The sequence below is a fragment of the Cervus elaphus genome, chromosome 33 (genome assembly GCF_910594005.1).
Source record: "Cervus elaphus chromosome 33, mCerEla1.1, whole genome shotgun sequence".
NCBI classification, from domain to species: Eukaryota; Metazoa; Chordata; class Mammalia; order Artiodactyla; family Cervidae; genus Cervus; species Cervus elaphus.
In genome coordinates this window covers 49,350,008-49,368,624 of record NC_057847.1, presented here as the reverse complement: position 1 = coordinate 49,368,624, position 18,617 = coordinate 49,350,008, and the positions used below count along the sequence as shown (strand labels likewise).

General features: G+C 41.6%; 1 protein-coding gene across 1 annotated transcript in view; it reads left to right on the top strand.

The window, feature by feature from the left end:
- Positions 1-18,617, top strand: part of KIF5C (kinesin family member 5C) — a 154,532-nt gene that overhangs the window by 71,637 nt on the left and 64,278 nt on the right. The window contains exons 7-10 of the mRNA XM_043894727.1: positions 285-372; positions 4,260-4,384; positions 6,994-7,098; positions 7,465-7,613. Of these exons, the coding sequence (XP_043750662.1) occupies positions 285-372; positions 4,260-4,384; positions 6,994-7,098; positions 7,465-7,613 (467 nt within the window). The remainder of the gene's footprint in view (positions 1-284; positions 373-4,259; positions 4,385-6,993; positions 7,099-7,464; positions 7,614-18,617) is intronic.

Genomic DNA, 18,617 nt, shown 5'->3' with positions numbered 1-18,617 from the left:
CCATCATTGGTTTTCTTCTTTATTTTCTGTCTCCCCTGCTATTAAGTGTGACTATGTGCTTAAAATCTGGCATTTCTTTTATGGTTTACTTCTGGGTTTCCCAGTGTTTCTCAGACTTCTTTTGAATGTAGAATTCAAGCCCTTGGCAAGGAGTAAGAGTTTCTGGGTTGACACTGTGTCCTTTCTCTGCCTCTGCAGTTCCAGAAGCGGGAAAATGTTTAGCTGTTTTAAAGTCTTGTTGTTTTCAGTTTTTTAGTGACAAGCTTGCTCTGGCTGTCTTGCAGGGGTGCACCGAGCGGTTTGTGTCAAGCCCGGAGGAAGTCATGGACGTGATAGACGAAGGCAAAGCAAACCGCCACGTGGCTGTAACAAGTAAGCCCGGTGTGGTGTTTCCTCCCCTCTAACCTAGGACGCACACATCTGCCTACCAGCAAGGTCGGCTGCGGGTAACGAGATCCAAATGGAATAATGCCCAAGAAGGCATTTATAAAGCAGTGACGGGCAGGGGCCCATCTCAGACGCAGGGGCGTGTGCAGTACCAGTGGGTCTGGGCAGGTCCTGGTACAGAAACAGCACCTCCTGCCGTCCAGGGCCTGTTGGAGATGTTGGGTGACAGTGGGCCTGGGTACCAGCCTGAGCCTGGACACTGGGGTAGGCAACCAACCAGCCAACTAAAGGCGGAAGAAAGTAAGCTCCTAAGTTCATTTATTTTAACTCTATTATTGTTTAAAAAATTCAAACTGACAGATTCTATATGCTAGTCGTACACATCAAAAGAAACTATGTTAGATTTACATCCTCTGTAAACAAGGAAAAGAAAGAGGCAGGAACTCAGAAAGGGGGGCCGGGTGCTTTATTGTAAACTCTCTGCTGTCTTGTCCATAACAGACACAGTCGGGTCAGCTGGTTGACCTTGTGGTGCCTTCCTCAGGGAAACAGGTCATGTGGTGTTAGAGCTGCAGAGGTTCGGTGAGACGATGTCTGTCTTATTCAGAGGGGCAGCGACAAGTGAGAGTGACTTCTTGTGAAGGTCTCCTGGAAGGAAGAATTTCTAGCTTTGAAGAGAGAAACTTATCTGGGCAGGGCATGTAGATATGTCTTAACACAGTCTTGATGTCTGCAAGGTGCTGAGCTTTAGAGGGTCAGCTTGCTTTGATCTGAATGAGTAGACCATCCAGGACAGTTGACACTACGGAGAGGCAGATTTTCACCTACTACAAGAAAAACCCTTGTCCTTATAGCTGCTTCACATAAAGCCTGCTACCTGGAGAGGTAGTGAGTCCCCTGCACGGTGTAGAAGAGATTCAAGCACTGCTTGCTTGTTGATTGGTTCTATGATTTTTTGATCCAGAACTGTAATTCTCAACTGTTTCTCTACTGCAATGCATGTATCAGATGATATTCATATTTGTGGCAAGTTCCATATGTGAGCCTAGACTTGTATACAGTATGGGTTAAACTCTATTTCTTTCTCTTCTGCTTAGACACTTACAGAAAGAATGATACACTTACACTAACAACATCTCTTGTAAAGAAGTTTCCACTCTGTTTCTTAAGTTAGTTATGAATTATTTGTTATATACCTGATAGTCTCTCATGGCCCTCTGCTTCAGAACTGTTGGTACAGAACATTATACTATTTTTTCTTATTCTGGTAAGATGTTTTCTTTTTAAATTTTGTTATATTATGCATAACATACAATTTACCATTTTAACCTCTTTTAAGTGTCCAGTTTAGTGGCATTAAGTACATTCACAATATTTGCAACCATCACCATTTCCTGTTTCCAGAATTTTTAATTATCCCAAAGTGAAACTCCATACCCATTGAATAATAATGGCCTGTACCATACTCCCTCCTCCCAATTCCTGTTAACCATTGTCCTTCTTCCTGTCTCAATGAATTTGACAACTCTAGGTACTTCATATAAGTGGAGTGATACAAGTCCTTTTGTGATGTGCTTGTTTCACTTAGCACAGTGTCCTCAAGATTCATTCATGTTGGCATGTATCAGAGTTCCCTTCCTTTTTATCAGGCAGAGTAATGTTCTATTGTATGTATACACCACATTTTGTTTATCCATTGATCCATAGACAGACATTGTATTGCTTCTACCTTTTGGCTGTTGTGAATAGTGTTGCTGTGAACATGGGTGTTTAAACATCTGTTCAAGTTCCAGCTTTTAGGTTTTTTTGGGGGATATATACACCCAGAAGTAGAATTTCTGGTTCACATGATAATTCTACTTTTAATTTTTTAAGGAACAGCTATATATTGTTTTCCATTGCAAGTGTACCATTTTGCATTCCCACCAACAGTGTGCAAGAATTTCAGTTTCTCACATCCTTGCTGACACTTCTTATTCTGTTTTCTTTTTAATAGTCATCTATTGTGTAATGATGTAAAATGGTGTCTACTGAGATTTTTGGTTTGCATTCTCTGGATGATTAGTGATGCTGAGCGTCTTTTCATATGCTTCTTGGCCATTATGCGTCTTCTTTGGAGAAACGCTCTTCAAGTCCTTTCCCCTGTTTGTAAAAATTAGGTTGTTTGGCTTTTGTTGTTGTTATTTGTAGGAATTCTGTATATATTCTGGATCTCAGTCCCTTATCAAGTATGATTCAGATATTTTCTGTCATTCTGTGGGTTGCCTTTTCACTCTTTTGACAGTGTCCTTTCATACACAGTGTTCTAGATTTGATGAAGTTACATTATTTTTTGTTGCTGTTGTGATTTGTGTTTTGGTGTCATATCCAAATCATTGCCAAATCCAGTGTCATGAACCTTTTCCCCTATGCTTTCTTCTAAGGTTTTATAGTTTTAACTTTTGCATTCATATTTTTTATCCTTTTTGAGTTAACTTTTATATAGGACCTAAGGAAAGAGTCCAACTTCATTCTTGCATGTGGATATCCAGTTTTCAATTTGGTGAAAAGACTGTCCTTTCTGTGTTGAATGGTCTTGACATGCTTGTCAAAAATTACTTGACCATATTATGTGAGGTTTTATTTCTAGGCTTTCTATTCTGTTTTTTTGGTTTGTTTGTCTGCCTTTATGACAATACCACACTGTTTTGATTACCATAGCTTTGTAGTAAGTTTGAAATCAATGTGAGACCTCCAAGTTTGTTCTTTTTAAGGATTGTTTTCGCTATCCAGGGTCCCTTGACATTCCATATGAATTTTAGAATGGACTTTTCTATTTCTATAAACAGTATCATTGGGATTTTGATAGAGATTGTATTAAATCTGTTGGTAGTATGGACATCTTAACAATATTAAGTCTTAATCCAAGAGCAAGGTTAGCTCTCCATTTACTTGTGTATTCTTTCATTTCTTTTGGAAACATTTCATAGTTCTCATTATTTGCCTTTCATTTTCTTGGTTAAATTTATTCCTAAGTATCTTATTCTTTTTTCATGTTTTAAATGGAATTGTTAATTTCCTTTTTGGATTGTTTATTATCATAATATATAATGCAACTGATTTTTACATACTGCTTTTGTAAAGTTGTATCCTGCAACTTTGCCAAATTCATTAGTTCTAACATTTTTCTGGAAACTTTTAGGGTTTTTTTTCCCCCAAGTAATCTGGTTAGATGGTTTTGAGAACTGATTACCAATGTGGGTTGAATAAGACAGTCACTGGGGTCCTTGTCTGCCTGGTGAACAAAGACCAAGATCCAAGAAGATTTTGATTTTTGTTACTTGGCTCTGATGAAGCATATTTCATCTCTGAGACTTTCTATGTTCCTAGCATGGGTTATAAAAGAAATGTATGTCTTAATCCATCTTTAATAAAGTCATAATTCTTCCTTAAGAAAGGTTGTGATATCACTGGTAAGTCAAGGCCTGCACACATGAAGAAGATGGAATACATCAGGTACTAATCATGGTGATAAAGGCTAAGGGACTTAAAGTAAGGCAGAGGAGGAAGCCTTGAGCTCTTCAAGGAGAGGGTCAGACTGGACTGGAATGTTGGAGGACGGGGACTTCAGGCAGAGCTTGAGAGTCTGTTGTCTGAAGCCACTGACTTCAATTTTTAGATTAATTTCTCTGCCACCTGAAGGTATTTTAAATCTTTCATTTCTAGAATGAGCATTGTTTTTCAGAAGAAGTGGTCTCAGATAATTTTTTAAAATTGAATGGACTGAAAAAAAAAATGGAGCTATTAGGCATGATTTGTTGTGTTTTTGATTGAGAGGCTTACTACTAAATTTATGTGTTCTCTGTAGAGCAGTAAACTCTTTTCCTTTTCAGACATGAATGAACACAGCTCTAGAAGTCACAGTATCTTCCTGATTAATATTAAGCAAGAAAATGTAGAGACTGAAAAAAAACTCAGTGGGAAGCTTTATCTAGTTGATTTGGCTGGGAGTGAAAAGGTAATTGGTTCTTTATTTGTATTATCCACAGTTTCCCCCTGCAATTTGCTTCAGTGTGCAGTGGTATAATTTTTATGTCTTTCTAGTCCCTGGTTTTAAAGAGCTTTTAAAGTTTCTGATGTTGTGCCAAGATGTTATTAAATTTAACCTTCATTTCCCTGCTCTTTCTTTTCTGGTCCTGAAGTTCCCTATTCACGTCACAGGAGGTGCTTTGAATGCAAACCCTGATTTATGCCTCATAGACTCTGATGATGACACGAGGCGAGTGTTTGGTGTGAACTTAGCCTGGTGAAGGCAGCTATTCAAAGGCGGGAGGGATGTGAACTTCTGAGGGCAGGAAAAATCTCTGTGTTGTAACAGATTCGAATAGGCCAGGAAGGGGCTTTGCCTTTGGAATGTGGCAGGCTTGCCTCTGCAGGTTTGTTTGCTGATAAAAGATCTGGAGCATGGGGCTCTCTCTGCCTTCCTGGCTTCTCTCTCCAGCAGGTGTGAACTGCCCCAGTCCTGCATGGGCAGCCTCACTCCCTTCAGGCTACAGGGCCTGGAGCTGGTGTTTAGCCACAAGCCCTGACTGTTCTGTGATTTTGTCAGGATTTTCTTTCGGCATCTGGACCCTGTCAGTTCTCTTCCAGGCACACTCGGCCACACTCCAGATCCAATAGGTTTCCCAGCACCTGCCCCCTGCCCTCCCACCTCACCTCCCCAGCACCACGGGAAGCTCCTGTGGCCACACCCGAGCTGGGGGCACTGCCCGCCTTGGGTGACATCATAGAGCAAGTCTCTGCACACAATACCCTGTGGCCTACCTCATCGCTGATGTCATGCAGACTGTGTCCCCATCAGGGCCAGCCCTGAAGCTCAGTCAGTCTCCCGAACTGTGTCATTGATCCCCACTTACTGCTCCCACCACTGAGTTGCCGAACACCAAATTATGGCCACTGTCATCCGTGTAAGTAATGGCTACTTGGGTTGTTCTCCTGTCCGCATTTGTACGGCCTGGAGCAGAAGATCGTCTGGATAGTCCTAACTGGGACTTGAAAATCGTTCTGGCCCAGCTTGAAACTGTAATTAAATAGATGCCCACCAGCCCAGGAGTAGAGAGTAGCATTGCTCTCCTCTAGACTGGCCATTAGCAGCCAGCATCTCCTTTGCTGCCCCACCTGTCGTGTGGGTCCAGACAAAGCTCTTAGGGATCCCTTGCCTCATCCCGAGCTTGCCCCATTTCCCCTTAGAGAACAGAGATAAGTACTCAGGGCCTAAATGCAGCAGCAAAGTGCTTCATGCAGGCAGCTGAGAGTGGAGGCCTCTACAGCATTGGCGGTTATTGCTTTTGATATTTATGAGGTGTTTTAAAGTTGTGGACCTGCAAGTTCTTTCCCCTGCTCATATCTGTGTTCCTTGCCCTAGATGTATCCGCATGAATGTGTCAGAGTGATCTAGTAGAACAGAGCTCTGGGGCTTAGTCCCATCTCCCCGAAATGTGTTCTTCTCTTGGTTGAGCAATTTGACATGCCCGGAGCTCAAATTTTCCTTGTCTGTAAAAGGAAGGTGATTGTACTTGTCTTGCATATTTCATGCAGCCAAGATGCTCAAATGTGAAAGCACCTTAAATACCATGAATAGACTGTTACTATTTGTGAGCCGGCAGCTCTGTGATTTCTCCATCTGTAAGCAGGGGACCCACACACAATTTCTGGAGAAATATTTGAATTTTTCTTTGGAAAAAAACCCACCCCTGCCCCCTGGACATGCATTCATCTCTGTAATTGGGAGTTCCTCCTTTATATGTAATTGAAATCCATCTTCGCACAGTTTAAAATCTTTTCCCCACTTTTCTTTCTTCAGAGAGCCTCGCTCCCCCTGTGTCTTTGGTCCAGTCAGCAGAGCTATGAATCATGTTGAGTTCCCTTTCTTCCCCTAGCATCAGTGAACTGCTTTGTACCCGGAGCAAATGCTATATGTACAAAATTGCCAGTAATAACAGAGCCGAGGAGGAATGGTGCGTGGTTCCTCTAACTATGGGAAAAAAAGACAGATTCACTATGTATACATTTTTTGACTTTTCATGCCTTGTCAAGTATTTTTCCCTTTGGATGATTACTCCTTTTTTTCTTACAATGGGAATGAATAGGGAGGAACAGAGAGCCTGGATAACCATCCCCACCACCTCTTGACCTTTGCTTGAAGTTGGAGCTTGTAATGTCCATTCACTGTGGCCAGGACATCGTTTTCTCTTCGCGCATCCCCAGCGTGGGGATGGTTCAGTCTCGCAAGACCCCAGCCTTTCTGTAGTGACGGCTCTTTTGGAGCCTGGCATCCCCAGACGGCCGTCCCCTGGGAAGTATCTGCAGCTCTACATGCGAGGCGTCCCAGCCATTCCTCCAAAACCTAATCGAGAGGAAAATGACAACAGAAGAGAACCAATCCTCTGCCTCAGGCACCAGGGAAAGTTTCATCGCCGTGATTCTTACTTACTTGTATTTTCCCCAGCACTCCAGGAGGGTTCCCCTCAGCTCCCTCCAGCGCGTGTGCCCTCCTGTGAGTTGGGGTTTTCTCCTCTGCGCCTTTGCTGTCCTGTGCAGCTCACTGCTTTCTCTTCTCTCTGGCAGGTCAGCAAAACTGGTGCCGAGGGAGCTGTTCTCGATGAAGCTAAAAATATCAATAAGTCTTTGTCTGCTCTTGGAAACGTGATCTCTGCTTTGGCAGAAGGGACGGTAAGTGATTGTGTCCCCATCTATTAAATGATATCATGAGACGTTGCCTCTTGGGTCCGTGTACTCTCTTTGCCACACACCCTGGTGATTCATATGTTTTTGTTTGGAAAGGGACGAGGAAATCCTTGCTATGGACACCCTGCTTGCAGGGAAATTTAGCCCATTAAAATGTGTGAATGGTGATGCTAATTTCATATGACCCAGGTCCCACAGTGGGCATGCTAAACTTTGGCAAGATGCAAAGACCAGGCCACAGATTTTTATTTCACATGTTTCTAAGCCCAGTTCCCATCACTAACTTGCTGGCCTCTGTCTTTTCTCTTTGAATTGGCTGTAGCAGACAGTATTTTTTCTTTTCCTAAATAGAAAACACACGTGCCATACCGGGACAGCAAGATGACTCGGATTCTTCAGGACTCTCTGGGTGGGAACTGTAGAACCACCATCGTCATTTGCTGTTCTCCCTCAGTCTTCAATGAAGCTGAGACCAAGTCAACGCTCATGTTTGGACAAAGGTGGGCATGACCTTCGTAACCTGTGCTCTGAGCTGGGTCTTAGGTGTTAGGGGTGAGTGGTGAGGTGCTTGGGTCAGAGAGGACACAGAGGGAGGGGGCAAGCAGCTTGTTAGTAATTTGCATCTAGCAGGTGGCCTATAAACCTTGAGGCATCATGTATTGAGGCCAAAAGAAAAATTATGTTTTAAAGTAATAGGTATGAATATGTCTATCAAAGATATGTTAAAAAAAAATCCAAGCTTATTGTAGATGTGATTGTTGGTAATTCAGTGGAATTTTGGTTTTGTTTTCATGGAATTAATTCTAACTCTCAGGTTCTTCATGGAAATGAAGTCTGACTCTCAGGTTCATGGAATTAAACCTTAATTCTCAGGTTCAAGCATATTCAACTCAAGACTGGTAACTACCAGTTACAAGCGGTAGTACTACTACTACCAGTAACTACTTCAATATTTGGAATCCATTGCAAATTTTCTGATAGACTAAATATTAGACTGAGTATTAAAGAGCAGGGAGAAGAAGTCCTGATGCTCACCCTGGGAGTAAGAAATACAGCTGTATGCTGAGGAAAGGGGAGGATGGCCTCATCTTCTCTTCTTCAGAAATGTCTGAAGGACACTTCCAATGTCTGGGGAGTGTTACTAGGTAGGCAGTAGGGACAGCCAGTAACCCTCCACCAGCGTTCCCCGGTATGAGTTAGTTCATCCCTTCCTTTTTTCCTTTGGCTGTGCTGGGTCTTCATTGCTGTGTGCAGGCTTCTCTGGTTGTCTGAGCAGGCTCAGCTGCCCTGTGGCATGTGAGATCTTAGTTCCCCACCAGGGGTCAAACCTGTGTCCCCTGCATTGGAGGGAGGATTCTTAACCACTGGACCACCAGGGAAGTCCCACCCCTTCCTTTCTTGACCTTCAGTCATGGTCTGTCAGTCAGTGGTGTTGAGCCCCATCGTCCCTGCATGGCCGCCTGAAGTGCTAGTCCCTAGAGTGCTTGCGTGCTGTGGATGGGGCGATGCTGAGCATCTTCTGTGCTCAGTGGGCTGAGCCCAGAGCTGAGGTTGGGAGATGCAGACTTACTGACATCATCCCCTTCACACAACTGTGTTATCTTTGGACAAGTTACCAGTTCTCTTCAGGCTCTGCCTTATGCCCAGAGCACTCCCTTCTCCCAGGAGTGTGTGGCTATGCCTGAGAAGTAGTTTAAGATGCCTAGGGAAAAGACAGATGGTAGTGGGCATTCTGGATCGGAGATTGTTATGGCTTGTTGAAACCACATTAAACCCCAGTCATTTCCTGAACCCTCACAGAACATAGAATTAACCAGTCATGGCACCTGTGGGATGTCTAAATAAATAATAATCACACTGAACTGTTGTAGAACTAATGTATCTTTTAAATTGGATTTGGGTCCTTTATTTCCTCTGAAATCACTTCCTTAATAAGCCAAATGCTTAGGTCAGTGGGTTGCAGAAGGATAACACCTTCTTTTCTTAAGGGTCACGGGATACCTATAAACCAGTATCAGCTTGTGAGAAGCATAGAATACTGTGGTGATCATCCTGCCTTCCCCATCTCTCTTGGTTTCTTTTAAAAAAGTTTTTGGCCACGTCATGCAGCATGTGGGATATTTGTTCCCCAGCCAGGGTTGAACCTGTGCTACCTGCACTGGAAGCATGGAGTCCTAACCACTGGACCGCCAGGGAAGTCCCTCTCCTGGTTTCTTAAATTTAAGCTTTGACAGCTTCCTCTGAAGACATTTTGGAGGAAACCAGCACTGGATGCGTTTATAAAAGGAACATCTCTTTTAAAAAAATATTCCCACCCATAAAGCAAAGATACTTTACATCTTTGCAACCCAGAGTCTTCCTGGGACACAGGCTCTGTCTCAAGGCTGTTGTTGGTGGTGGGCATGTCGCAACTGTCTAGGGGAAGAGTTTTAGGTATGAGTGAAAATGATGATTTACTTTCTTCTAATCTCAGTGAGGCCATCATAGCATCATCATTATCACCTGCACTTTTTTAAGGAACTAGCATGTGCCAGACACGTCAGAATCCTCATAGAAATTCTGTCAGATAGGTGTCTCTCCCCTTTGTACAGAGGATGGGATTGAGACCTAGGCGCCAAGCCATTAGGTCCTGGCCCTGAGGCCACAAAGCTGGTAAATTGTGGGATGTTACTGGACTGAGACTGTATCACTTGACCCGCAGCTTCTTCCATGCTGGCTGCTTGATCAGGAATCTAGGTGAGCATAGGCCTCTGGGGCCGGTTACTCCTGCTTTGAAGCTCAGCTCTGCTCCTGACTCATTTTTTCTCCCTTTTCCTTCTCTTGGAACCTCAGTCTCTTTGCCTGTAGGAAAAAAATAATAATGTAATAACACATACTTCTGAAAATTATTGGGAGGATTAGATGAGTGGCTTCAGTTTTCACTCAGCACAAGGGCTGGCATGGAATATGGTGTCCCGTAATTGCAAGTTCCTTCTTTCCTCCGTCTTTGAACAGGCTTGGGAAAGTCATAGTCATGCATGGGGCTGGACCAAACGTGATATAAGGTACAGGATACAGCTGTAATATAAGGATCAGGACTGAATGAAGCAGTAGAATTAGATTTCTGCAATGAATGATGAAAGAAATCTGATAATCTGATAATTAAATGCTGATAATTTGGGATGCCAGGAAATAAATAGTAGGTCAATTACATTTTCAAATGAAATAGGTTGGTTTGTAATCTTTTGTCAGAGTCATTTGAATACTGGGCTCCATGAGGATAAGAATTAGTTTATTACCAGCGTCAGTGAGTGGCACCAACAAGCACCTAGGACAACTGGGACAGGGTAGGTGGTCAGTAGACAAATGTCATCAAATGAATGAGCAGATGAAGCTAATGCTTATTATGTAGGAATCCCAGAACATTAGGGCAGTTGCTGTACTATGACACCATTATGTCCAAAAATTGGTTGAGGTTTAGATCTGATTTGTTTTCCTGCTTATAATTAGAAATGTGTTATGTTTTGCTCCCTTTCCTCCATCTTCAAGTTAGTTAATGGATTCTTCAAGGACATCTAACTTCTCTACGGGGCCCATACTTGCTTTATTGTTAAATACACACATTGAACCCAGTTACACAGCGGACATGAGTCTGAACCTCAGATTGGACATGGTACTGATAGCTAACGAGATTAAGCACTTTGAACTCAAAAAAGACTGCTGCGCACCTCCCAAACTCAGTGTAATGAGTGTTCATTATATTCTTGTTGCAGGCCACACCTAAGGGCAGCACGGCGTTCCCTAGTTATCGCCACATGGTTCTTTCAAGAACACGAAGAAAGTCCATGTTTGTTGTTAAGCCATACTGTATTGACGTTCTGAATAAAACAGTAGTAGGTCCTTTGAAGCAGTCGAAACATGACAGGGTGTACAGATGCCTGAGGGCAGCCTTCCAAGTCAGCACTCTCCAGGATTCTAGATGAAGTCCTAGAATTTAAAGGAACAGATTTCACTGTGTCTGTTTCTTGGTTTCTGTGATGACGGCTCTTCTTTTGGGTCAGGCCTGTTGCTTTTTGTCCCCTGAATGCCCAGCATTGTGCTAGGAAAGTGGTAGAGCCATTTCCTGAGTTGTCATAGAGCTTTCAATCTGGTTGAGGAGGCAGTACTTGAATTTCCAGGCGATGGAGAGTCAAAGAGCTGTCCTCTGTCAGGAAGCTGAACACTTGCAGCCTCAAGGGTTGGGGACTCAAATTAGAGCAGTTTCATTGATTCTTCTTTTTCATCTGGCTTCTAGCATTTCATTTTCTAGTCTTTAATTACTCTTCCAAAATACTTTATAGCACCATTTGAAAAGGATATTTTTAAGTTTTAGAAGTATAAACTCAAATCCCCCAATTATCTTGGAAGCCTGTTTAGTGTAGCATGAATAATTCAGAGGCTTTGGTTTGTATGTTAACTGTGAAAGCAGAATGGATAGTTCAGGAAAAGTAATACTCTTTTTTCTTTTTCCGATATACACTTTTCAGGAAAAAAAAAACCAAAACTGTCCCATTTCATGCTCAGTTTGATGGTAGCTGGATCAGGCAGAGCCTGAGTGGTGTATGTGAAACATGCCTGTGTGCAGAGCTTGACAAGTTCCCTGCAGGACCAGAGCTTTGGCCAAAGGAGATGCTTGGCTACAGTTCTGACATACAATGGATTAAGACTCAGATTGGTTCCTATTGGAGGGCCTGTTGCCAAAACACCCATAGGATTAGTTTTTGCTCTTTGGAGGATGAGATGTTGTGGATGACAGTTAATTTACCTGGATGCCAAATCCTCATCCAGGTCGGTCATTTCTTAATATTTCTTGGGAGACTAGAGTTTTTCAAAAGACCAAATTTAAAGCTCTTGGTTTCTGCTTCCCTACATCCCCTACTCATGAGCAGGGAAATGGCCTTACCAGGGAATGGGAAGGTGCTTTGTGGCAGTTACGTTTCCAGAAGAATGTTAGGTGTCTTACATGGGAACTAGGACCTAGAATGGAGTAGAAGGTGTGATGGTTTTATGTGTGAGCTTGATTAGGCTGTAGTAGCCCATTATTTAATCTAACACTAACCTGGGTGGTGTTATGAAAGTGTTTTGTAGATGTGGTTACCGTCTAGCAGCAGTTGACTTCAGGTAAACACATTATCCTCCATAATAGAGGTGTGCCCCATCCAGTCAGATGGAGGCCGTAAGAGCAAAAAAATGAGGTTTTTTGGAGAAGAGGAAATTCTTCCTCAAGAATGCAGCAACAGTTTCTGCATGAGTTTCCAGTGAGCCAATTTCTTTAAATAGCCAGCTAGACAGATGGATGGAAGGTATTTATGTATATATCAGATAGGGTATCTATTCATCCATCCATCTATATATCTGTTCTGTTGGTTCTGTCTCTTTGGAGAACCCTAACTGATAGAAAGGGATGCTAGACTACCCTGTCCCACAGTGGGAAGATCTGTCTCTTTGTCTCTCACATACACCATTCACACTGTGGAGTCATACATTACAGATTTATTCTATACATTGGAGGTCTGGGTTTTTCTAGAGCTCCTTGTCCAAAAGCGAGAGGGAAGGAAAATGCTGAGAAACAAGAGGTGAGAAGGTACCAAGAGTAAACATCTTCCTGGCTGTTCCAGAGGAGGCCAAGGTAATTTGAAGAAACTCCAATAGTGTGTAGTTTCTGTATCATTTAGAAATGATCTTGGCCGGAAAGATGAGTATAGGCAATTATTGAGGACGTAGGTGGAGTTGAACTTATCAGGCATGGAAGGATGTGAACCAGTGGTTCTAGGACTTCCCCTTTCCAATGGAGGTTTGCTTCAAGTGCCAAGTTATAGAATGCTGTAATGTATGAGGGCTTAATAAAGGTGGTAGAAGTGGACATGATCAGCAGTCTTGGAAGCCTGAACGTGTGCTTCTGAACAAGTAAATTGCAAGTTCAGTGACAGAGGAACTGAGAGGTGCTGAGGAGGACTTCACAGAACACTGAAGGACAAGGAGGCCTTGGAAGAGACAATGGAGGAGCCATCCTCCTTCCAGCCCTCAGTGGAATATGTCAATGTAATCCTTTTCTGGTGTCACTGTCTTTATATGGGATCTACTGTGTCCTCTGCTCTCTGTCAGCTGTGTTTGGTCTGCCTTCCCCAAGGCTGTTTAACATTTATGAGCTTTGAGGTCTTGTAAAAACTAGGTCCTGGTTCTCTCTCTATGGGGAGAAGACATGTTATATCTGGCGCAAGCTTAGGTTGTGTATTAAGTGGTGCTTAACTCTGTAAAGCAAGCTAAAAAAACACAGAAAAACTGCAAAACAGATACCCTAATCATTGTGCCTTCAACTTTGGCTCATTTGTGCTAAGTAGGTCTTACTATTAAGATTTTGCTCATTGTGCTAAGTAGGTCTTACTATTAAGTTATAAACCTAATATTAATTAAGATTCTTTCCCTATCTAGCCTTTGGTTAGGATTTTCCTCAGTGTCTGCTATTGTCATAGCTTAAGGAACAGGCATTTATTTCTGTATACAGCGTGGGGGCTCTGGCTGAAAAACCAAACAGAAGATCTTTAGAGATGAAGACCCAAGTTATTTTGTGCTCCTTTGTGAGTGATGGTGTCAACACTGGATTAATCAGATGTTATCAGAGTGAGACTGGGCCATAAAGATGATGAGTAAGCAGTAGGTTCATGGCTACAGTAAGGCTCACGTGGATTATTGGTTTGTTTTCCTATATCGAGGAGATAATGTCCCAAAGCTGCTTCTATACAGCTTCAGCTAGACAAAATATGATAAAACCTGCCTTAAAAGCAGTTCTTAATTTCTGCTGTTCCATTGACCTTATGTTTTTTGTTAGCTACCTGAAATTCCTTTGGAACCAAGCTGAGCAGAAAATACACATGTGTATGCATGTGTGCGCACGGGTCCAGACATTGTGTCCATGTATGGTCGTGAGTGCCTAGGATCCATGCTGATTTGTTGTGTTTGAACAGAGTCTAGATGTTTAGAATGACACTAATTTTGCTTAGTGTTATAGACAGCTCTCAAGTATGTGGGAAATACCAGAATAGAAGAGCAAAGAGTATGAGAGCTGAAAGATATAGGACATGCTCTACAGTGGACAAGGCAAGACAAAGCAAAACAACAAAACAAAAAGCCATCAGACCACTAGCTAACTCATACTGACGGCAACCAGCTAAATCCTGACAAAGGAGGAGAGGGACTTGTGAGTGGCAAGTTAGATAGAACCTAATCATGAGGCCCTTTTACTCTGTAGCTTTTCTTAAAGTTCACAGTAAAAAGCAAAAGAAATTGTAGATGTAGATCATCCTTTTATTCTAGGTCTCTTGTAGTAGTGAGGGACTGAGACACTCTATGTTCCTCTTTGCAAGGCTAGTTTCAACATCCTAGATAGGAGAATATTGTATTAAAAAAACCACAAAACTCCAGGCATAGAAGTTTACTGTCTCTCTTAGTACCTCTTATTTATTTCACAATCTGGAAATTTTTATCTGACTTGATTTCTTTACACATCAGTTTATTTTTCTTAACTTACTTACGTTGAGTATAACATGCATATAGTAAAGTAAATATAAGTATGCAACTCAGTAAAAATTTTACAAATGTATATACACATGTACCTATCACCCCAGCACCTTAGAAACCTCTATTTTACACCCTCCCAGTCAGTACTCAACTCTCAGGGGTAGATGGCATCCTGACTTCTGTTAACATAGATAACTATTTGCTGTCTTCGAACTGTTTACAAGTAAAGACATACAATATTGTTTTGTATCTGGCTTCTTTTATGCAATGTTGTTATCTTTGAAGTTCACTATATTGTTAGGTTGTGAACAGTTTATTTTTCATAGGTATACAGTATTTTGTTGTATTAATATAGCATGTATGTATGCATTCTATTGTTGATGGATATTTGGATTGTGTTCATCTTGGGGCTATTATAAGTGAAGTTGCTATGACATTGATTACCATGTCGTTAGGTGAACATATGTCTTCATTTCTATTGGTTATATACCTGTGAGTATTTAGTTTTAATAGATAGTACCAAAGAGTTTTCCAAAATGATTGGAATAGTTTACACTCTGTCTAGTAGCAAGTGAGTGTTATAGTCATTGCACATCCTCAACAACAGTTAGCATTATCAGTTTGAAAAATTTTAACTTTTCTAATAGGTGTGTAAATATATCTTTTTGTTATTTTATTCCCTGAAGGCTAATGACATTTGGCACACTTTTCTGGGTACAATTTATTGGCACTTATCCTGTGAAGTTCCTATTCCAATCTTTACCTGGTGTTTTCACCAGTTGTGTGCTTTTTTCTGATTGATTTATAGGGATTATTCTGGATAAGTCCTTTGTCAGATACATGGATCGTTTGTATCTTTTCCGACTTTGTAGTTTATGTTTTAACTCCTTTAATGGTGACTTTTAATGAAGAGAGGGTTTTTAATTTTAATGAAGTCAAGTTTATCTTTTCTTTCTGTTCTATTTAAGAAATAAATCTTTATCTACCCTAAGGTCTTAAAGATATTCTCCTGTTTTCTTCTAGCAGCTTTGTTGTTTTACCTTTCAAATTTATGCATGTGATTCATCTGTATAGAATTTTTCATATGTTATTGGGGGAGTCAATAAAGCACCATACATTGAAAGGATCGTCCTTTCCCTCTGTGCTATATGCACACCTTTGTTGTACATCAGATGGCTACATGGCCGAGTGTCTGTGGATAATCTATTCTGTTTGTATTCTAAAGTTTCTGGACTATTTAATCAGTTTTAATTACTGTGGCTTTATAGTGTATTGATATTCCATCCTCTTTGTCCTTCAAAATTGTCTTTTCTATTGTTGGCCTTCTTTATTTCTATTATAAATCTTAGAATCAGGTTGTTAATTTCAATACACACATGCAAATCTCCTGAGATTTTATTTCAGATTATTTAAAATCTGTAGAACACATTTGGGATAATTAATATCTTTCTAATCAGTGCTGGCTGGTTTCTTCATGTTCTCCATTTAGTAGATGGAGAGGCATGATGGTCTGCCTCATTAGTGACTGAATGGAGTCTGTTTAGGGCAGCAGCAGAAGACATGGTTTCCCACTATTATTCTCAGTTCCAAATGGGAGTTGGGTTGTGCATCTTCCATCTGTTCCTCTGGATTGTTTCTGTGCCATCTCTGCTCTGCTCTGCACCCTGGGACAGCGACCAGCTTGCACAACTACAACGGGCTCCTTTGCCTCTGACTTCCAGTTAGGTTCCACCAATGGGAGAGGAACATAGGCAGGTACTCAAAAGGAGAGAAGAGAGTGATGTCAGGGTATTAATTTCATGGCTTCTTCCATGAAGGGTCACTTCAGGTTGGCTGTATTCCTAGACTACAGGCTGTTAACAGCTTTGACAGGGCAGCATTTTTCTTTTAAGGGTTTAACAGTTTTTAAAATTTACATTTTTTTAAAATTGAAGCATAGCTGATGTATGATATTGTCAATATATAAGTTAGAGGTGTACAATACAGTGATTCACAATTTTAAAAGGTTACAGCCTATTTGTAGTTATTATAAAATATTTGTTATATTCCCTGTGCTACACACTATATCCTTGTAGCTTATTTATTGTATGCATAGTGGTTTGTCCCTCTTAATCCCCTGCCCCTGCCTTGCCCTTCCCCCCTTCCCTTTCCCCGCTGGTAACCACTTGTCTGGCCTCTGTATCTGCGAGTCTAGACAGCTTTCCTCTTATATTTCCCTTCCTCTGGGCCCCCTTCAGCCTAAGAGTGGTAACGGATCCCCCATCACAATTGTGTGTGTGTGTGTGTTAGTGACTCAGTCGTGTCCGATACTTTGCAACCCCATGGACTGTAACCTGCCAGGCTCCTCTGTCCATGAAGTTCTCCAGGCAAGAATCTGGAGTGGGTTGCCATTTCCTTCTCCAGGGGATCTTCCCAACCCAGAGATGGAACCCGGGTCTCCTGCATTACAGGCAGACGCTTTACCATCTGAGCTATTATCTGTATATTACCTGTTATCCCTTGTTATTTCCCATCACCCTTACCATACCTTTGTTACACTCTTCCTAATTTGAGAAGACTGTTTCCTGCCAGGACTCTGATTCCTGCAGAAGTGGGAGAAAAAGAATTTTCTCAACAACTTAAGAGAACTTTGAGAATGAGGATCAGTTATACCAGTGATACCTTGTTGGGTCTGCTCACAAAATTGTACTTCTGGCTAAACCTGCCAGATTACAGCATAAAGGCTCTATGCTTCTCCTTCTTGTATCATTGGAAATCATCAAGAGACTCTGTGGTGCGATAACTGAGATTAGTAGCCTCAAAGTATATCCTTAAATGTCCATAAACATTTCAGCCATAGGTTATTTTTCATTTTCTGACTTAACTCAGTTAAAATGGATGCTTCAGTGTTTGTGCTTGTATTTGAGAAACATCCATGACACTGCCTAAGGATGCTGGGGGAGTGGTGAGGTGAGTGTGTCAAATTGGCACAGACTTTAAAGTAGCAATAAAGTTGCTACTATTTGAAAACAGAGTGGAAACACTTCTGGAGACAGCAGCCATAAGCTACAGTGAGTGAGGGAGAATTATACTAATTCTTAAGTAGAGTCTTGCATAGAAATCGTTTTAACTCTTCTTTTGACAGTTGGGTTATTTAATTGTATGCTTTAGAAATTAATTTTTAGAGTGACATCTGCACTGATGAGGATCGCTGAATTTCTTTTCCTGAAATAGAAATCGTGTCCAAAATGTCATTTCATGACAACAATGATTAACCCGAATCACACATCAGATAGTGCTGGCAAATGTGACAGGACAAGAACTGGTGGGAGTTAAAAATGAAAAAGTCAGTAGCAAATAAAAGGGGATAGTACATATGAAGTTTTTAAAAGAAGTTTTAACTTCTTAAAAAGTATGTAATAAGTAGAGTTCTGCCACCATGAATTTGCTTTTCAACTGGACAAACCTTACATGTTCATTTCTGTGCATGAGTTGGCACATCATGTATTTTGCTTTCATTACTGACTGGAGCTGGTACTGCCTTGATTGACTGTCCAGAGTGCCACTGGGGCATCCCCCTCCAGGCCATCTGCCCTAGGTGGTCACTCTTTATACCACAAGTATAAAGAATGGTGGCCATTCTTTATACTAATGGTGGCCATTAGACTTGTTTGTATACCCCACACATCAGTTTGAAAAATTATATTCAACTGGGATATACAAAGAAAAATCTCAATTTCTGACTTTTATTGAAAAAAAAAAAATGGGATGATCTGAGAAAAGTGGGCCCTCTGCTCCTTCTTGGGGACTGGGTGGTGGGAGAGGATGTGCTCAGCTCGGAGCCGTGGCTTCACCTGGCCACCCTGAGTTGGTAAAGTGACCATCTGTCCCTGGAGGCCTGGGTCGACCTGCGTTCAGTACCTCAGGGTTGATGCTGAGGTACCAAGTGTGCATAAGAGAAAAAATTGATTTGTCTGTATGTATATTGT